At 33.8% G+C, this 6,018-nt stretch overlaps 1 protein-coding gene across 1 annotated transcript; it reads right to left on the bottom strand.

Moving 5' to 3' along the window:
* Positions 1-280: 280 nt before the first annotated feature.
* LOC129218180 (52 kDa repressor of the inhibitor of the protein kinase-like) lies at positions 281-5,136 on the bottom strand. The gene is made up of 3 exons (XM_054852398.1): positions 5,107-5,136; positions 3,206-3,490; positions 281-2,161 (listed from the first exon to the last, which is right to left on the bottom strand). Exons 1-3 carry the CDS (start codon positions 5,134-5,136, stop codon positions 281-283), a joined length of 2,196 nt encoding a protein of 731 aa, XP_054708373.1.
* Positions 5,137-6,018: the final 882 nt, after the last annotated feature.

The raw sequence follows: 6,018 nt of genomic DNA, 5'->3' as shown, positions 1-6,018 counted from the left end.
TAGGTCTGTTAAAAAAAAAAAAATCCAGCAGTATAATATCGTTCAGCATCCTTTTCACGAGAATGTTACGACATTTGCTATTTAAAATAAGCATATGTTTATTTTTAACTTGTAAAACATGAAATACACTAAAAAATTGTCAAAAGAGTCTATTTTTTAAAATGATTATGAAACAATTTTTCAAAAACACAGTCGGCACATTAGTTGTAAGAAAATAAAATGATTTAATTTGTTACTCTAGCTTAAAAAAAAAAAAAAAAAAAAAAAAAAACTTTAAACATTATTTGACAAGTTCCCAGTTTTCCAAGCACATTCTCCTCTTCTTACTTTTGCAGAAGAGTTCAATTATTTTGTCGACAGATACATCTCTATCTCTTGCCACATTTGCTAGAGCAAGTCCATTTAACCGTACTTCTCCCATTGTGCTTCTTAAATAGGTTTTTATCCTTTTTAAGGTAGAAAAACTACGTTCAGCTGTTGAAGTCGTTACTGGGATTGTTGCGAAAATTTGGAGAAGAACAGCAATAGATGGGAAAAACGAAGGGTCTAGCTCTTTCAGTGCCCCGATAGCTGTTGTAGGAGGACCGCATATCGGCAGCCATTTATTCCTCCACATCTTGATTTCTGCTAATAGCAAGCTCAAACTTCCTAGTTCATCTGTAAAATTCCTGTATTTGTCTGCAGCAGTTATAATATTTTTGTCAGTATACCTCGACAAGTTCGATGGAATTAGATCTTCGAGGGGAAGCACTCCAAGAAAATCTCTGCTAAATCTGCAATCAATCTCGGAAATGAAGTGATCTATCAGAGGAAGAAAGACTGTTCGTCTGAAATAAACTTCTGGATTTTCTGGAGGTGTACAGTCTCGAGCACTTTTACGCTTTCCTGATCTGGGTATTTCTAACTCCAGATCCAATTCTTCAGCAATTTCAAGGCAGTTTTTGTAAATAGTTTGAAATTCGAGCTCTGCGTTTTGTCTTACACTCCGAAAAGTTTCCAAAACTTGAGACACATTAGCTAATGCAGAAGACAAATCCTGCTTCGGGCTTTGCAACTGCTGACTTAGCCTCAGTGTCAAACTGAGAGAGTACACTGATATTTCGACGCCAACAATAAATTCACTCCTTTTTATTGAAGCATTTAACATATATGCTTTTGTTGACGCTTCGGAAGAGGCAGTTGTATGTAAACTTTCCAGCACAGTCACAACAGGAACAAGTAGTTCCTTAAATGTTATTAGGCTGTCATGCCTTTCTACCCACCGTGTAGGGCAAAGTGCTTTCAATCTCTTTTTTTTAGTTTCAGAAAAGTCTTGCTTTTCTACAACATCGATTAATGCATTTGTTCTGTGCGCAGAAGCCGAGAGAAACACAGAGACAGTCTCAACTGTTCCCATTACGTTTCTTATAAAAGGAATTTGGCAGCTTTTTGTGATGCACAAATTCAGGGAATGGCTGAAACAATGAGTATAAATGGCGAGGGGTTGCTGCTCGGAAATTAGAGCTTGAACGCCCTTAAATGGCCCAGACATGTTGCTTGCTCCATCGTAGCCTTGTCCACAGAGGTATTTGTAAGACAAATTCAGTTTTGTCAGTTCTTCGTCTATTGCGGATTTAATCGATAAACCAGTTGTCGCTTTGAGTTCCACGAATCCAAGGAAATCTTCCCTGGTTGTGAAACTGTCTATGTCGACATATCGCACACAAAACGTAAGCTGCTCCTTCTTACTTTCATCTGTGGTTTCATCACATATTATTGAGAAGTATTTGGCTTTTTGTATACTACTCGAAATCTCCGAACGGATATAATCGCCAATGCATTCGATTATGTCGTTTTGGATTGTTTTGCTGATATGTGTACTGTTTTTTCTGCAAGTGGTAAGGTGCGTTTTCAAATCTTCTTCACCAGCATCAATTCTAAAAGCGAATAGACTTTTGAAAACACCCTGGTTTCCTCTTAATGCATTTTCTTGCTCTTCCCTGCTGTTCAAATTGCCATCATCCCTATGACCTCTCAAAGGCAGATTGTTATGGGCACAAAACAGTACGGTTTTTACTATAGGCTTCAAGCGTTTTAAATTTTGCTCTATTATAGAGGCTTTTCTAGCGTCTATCAGGAGGCCAACATGACTTACTGAACTTCCAGGAATAGGCTCCATGGACTGTTTAAAATGCAGGGCTTTTTCCACAGAAAATTGATGGTATTGGGTAGTTTGGTGATATTTTAGTTCTTCTGTAGCTTTCTTAAACTTAATCAACGGCTCCTTAACGAATGTTTTAATCACCTGAAAATAAATAAACATCTTATTAAACTGCAATATAAAAAAAAATTTGACGCTCAATTAATATCCCAATTTAGGTGTTAAGAACCCGGTGGAACATTAGAAGCAAAAGTCTTTCGAAATTATTCAAACTAATTATGTTGATATTCGAGGTTTTATCTTTTAACAGTATGCATGAGTTGCTTATTCCTTTGTATTACTTGATTTCGAATTGAGGTAATTTCAATAATTCATTAAAATTACCATTCTTCCTATTTTTATGGACTTTGCTTAGACAATTAAAAAAATTTGTTATAAATAAATACAGCTTATGAATTTACTTGTCTAATATGATAACTTTTAGTTTACAAGCCTTAAACATATGTAAAAAATATGATGTATCGATGCCATCGACGTTAAAACTGTTAACATAGATATTTTGTCATTGATGTTTCAAAAATAATTAAAAATTAATTTAAATGAACTGTTTTAATAATAATTTTTCTATCTACGAGTTTGTTTTGGTCTATTTCTTCCTTTGGCTTGTGAATGATGGAAGCTTGATCGATATTGACATCGTGAAATGTATTCAGTGGGTCATGAGATTTGCGTAAAATCTAAAGCTGAGTTCGCACTAAGGCGCGGGGTTGCGCAATTCCTGTTTTTTAAAAGATCGCGGTCTTTCTTATCTTGAATTTTTCTATTGTTCAAATGTATTTAATAACGACAGTCAGTATAAATGAAATAGCCGAAAAGAACTTTTGACCACCACTTTATAGAAGAACCTAAGAAATAAACCAAAAAAAAAAAAAAAAAAAAAACAGAAAAAAAATATCGAGAAGAGCGCTTAAACTATTATTTTGCCTATAAAGAATATTGACACTATTAAAAAAAATTCAATTCAATTCTGAAAAATGCCACTTATGAACTGATGGAATTTCTCACCTGATTTCCAATTCCAGCTCCAGTTGGTGCAAACAGAACGCACATTTTACAAAATCCACCAGACGAAAGCTCACTGTAAGCAAGCCAATTGTACTGTTCCAACCATTCTCGTTTAAATTTACGGTTCTGCTTTCCTTCAGCTCTTGTTGGAAAGCTATAACTCACCGGAGGCTTCCATGTTTCATTTAAATATTTCAGCTTTTTATCGTCATCTAAAATCTTTCCAACAGCTAATCCAATATCATATAATTGATAATTTGTTAAAGATGTTATATCAGTAGGATTCTAAAAAAAATACATTTATAAGTTTTTTTTAATATATTCCCTACAAATTATAATACATATTCCTATCTTAAAAATACATTCAAATAGAAATAATTTACCTGATACAAAAAATCTTGAATGTGCAAAACGGTTTAAATGCATTTAAAATGCAGTTGACACTCAATTTTACGAAACTCTATTTACGAACACTCACGATTTTAAGAATTATTCTCTAGAAAAAAAATTTAAAAATCTTAAATTTAAGCACTATAATTTTTCATTATTTTTTATGGTTAAACCAATTTTCTGAAAACGAAACTATCTTTCTCATGCAAAAAGATAGTTATTTAATAATATATGAACAAATAAGATTCCTTTTCAAAGTTTTAGTAAATTTCAAAAAATTTGTCTAATTCATTAGCAAACATTCTAAATTCACACCTTTATTTTTTCAACTTATGAGAGTACCAATGTGGAAGAGAGAAAAAACTATAGTAGTATTGCAAAAAAAAAAAAAAAACCCTCAGTATAAAATGTTGAAACTTAACATGTGAAAAATAAATAAATGAATTAAAAATTGAACAAAGGCACCTGATTTTTATCAGATTGCTTTGAAATCACCTCATCTTTTGCCCATGTTTTGGGGTAAGAAAAAAAAAAAAAAAGATTTTTCAATGCAAAAAAAAAAAAAAAAAAGTGCAAGCTTATGGATGCAGAAATTCGTTAAACGTCTTAGACTCCATAATCTCACACCTTTTTTTACATTGAAAAAGGGGGTTCCTGCTAACATGACCCCCCCCCATGTACCAGCAATCATGATTACTATTTTACTTATTTATGCTTTAAACGATAATTTTAATTTTATTTTTGTATATCAATATACAGTTGGTATTTTATAACATATTTAAAATATAGCTGAATTTTAAAGAAAATATATTTACTTGTTCTTTAGAAGTCTCACATCCAGCTGTACAGTTGTTCACATTCTCAACGTAGTCGGCATGCGTTGTAGTAGTCCATTATTAGAATACGGCTGTTTGGAATCTGATGGTATTTTATCGATACTAACTCCATCGTGTCCTTGGAAATCATCAGTTATATGCGTATTGCTTTTACTAAAATAATCTGTAAGTCGACGCTTCATATTCACTCGACAATACTTATATTTAAAATATCAAAACAATTGCGAAATAAATCAAGTCAAACTCCATTTTAGCGCCCGCCCTTTAAAGCGCCAGTCCAACAAAATCGCCACATTTGTTTCTTAACAAAACTTCCAAGTGTGAAAAAACCAAGAATCCAAGTATGAATTTTAATACAAGCAATTCGTTAAAACAACAGTTCAATACTGCGACAACCGATGCCGCGTCCCAGAAAAACTTTTCCACAAATTTCCACCTTTTATTATTTTAACTAAATTTTCGCTGTTCAAAAGAGGAGTACTCAATGTTGTTTCTGGGCAAAAACAGCCTATTAAGAGTTCATTTACAATAAACATAAGTCCTAACGAGACACATGGTCAGCAATTCAACATTACAGAAAGGAACTATTGCTTTTTTTCTAGTCCGACTGCATATTCCTAATTCAGTGGGAGAGACTCTATTATCGGTTTCCGCGGAAATAGGGATGCACCATACCTGCTCCTGATGATACCTGTCAGTAGCCATTATGTATCGTCCTCTCCGGCTTGCTTAGTACACTTGCTTAATTTACTGCCTAAACGTTTTGAAAAGGATTAGTGAACGACAGGTTTTCATTCTGGATGTCGCGGGCTTCAAAGAAAGAACAGTGGTGTCCGTTGACAGGAAGAGAATTTAGTAAACATAATCCTAGCTTAAGTTTACAAAAGTGGTGCAGTAATGAAAATCGCTGAAATTTCATTTTCTATGAATGTAATTTTTAACCAAATGGTAAGGGTTGTTATAGTATCCTTAGCACCTCCCCCTCCTCCCCACTCCTCTACAGATCCACCATTGAAGCTGTATAAATTTTATGAAATATTACAAACTTAGTAAAAATATTGCAGTATTAAAAATATCTAAAACTGAAATTTTATCGAGTGTAAGTTCTGACCTCAAGGGGATACTATAGACCCCCTTAGTCCCCCCTCCCGCATAGATCCGCCAGTGAAATGTATAAATTTAATTTAATATAATACAAACATAAAATATCCATAAGTAGTGCAGTATTAAAAAATATAAAATTTCAGTTTTATCTAGTATAAGTTTTGACCTCATAGAGGTAGGGGGGGCTATACTCCCTTGCCCCCCCTCATAGATTCGCCACTGACGGCGTTAATTGGAAAGTAATAACTTCAGATTAAAAACCTCGATAGCAGAACAAAGTTATTGTCTCGAAGACTTTCCATGAAATTACAAATCGCATTAAAATCTGCTGTAAGTTTTAGCCAAATGGGAGAAGGGGTCACAGTCCCCTTACTACCCCCCTCCCACCCCAAACTCGCCATTAATAGACCACCGTATATAGTGTACATATTTAATAAAATATAATGCATGTTTGTAATTCGCAGAAGTATTGACGTATTTAAA

Source organism: Uloborus diversus, chromosome 3 (assembly GCF_026930045.1).
Source record: "Uloborus diversus isolate 005 chromosome 3, Udiv.v.3.1, whole genome shotgun sequence".
Taxonomy (NCBI): Eukaryota; Metazoa; Arthropoda; class Arachnida; order Araneae; family Uloboridae; genus Uloborus; species Uloborus diversus.
The sequence above is the reverse complement of the archived record's forward strand: the minus strand, read 5'-3'. Positions and strand labels throughout refer to the sequence as shown.

What these genes read in the sequence shown, in the direction of transcription:
- LOC129218180 (XM_054852398.1), bottom strand. Translation starts at nt 5,136, where the DNA reads ATGGCTACTGACAGGTATCATCAGGAGCAG. An exon ending in ACAGGTATCATCAGGAGCAG is followed by an intron (nt 3,491 to 5,106) that starts GTATGGTGCATC and finishes TATTTTTTTTAG; the next exon opens with AATCCTACTGATATAACATC. An exon ending in GAGCTGGAATTGGAAATCAG is followed by an intron (nt 2,162 to 3,205) that starts GTGAGAAATTCC and finishes CATTTTAAACAG; the next exon opens with TCCATGGAGCCTATTCCTGG.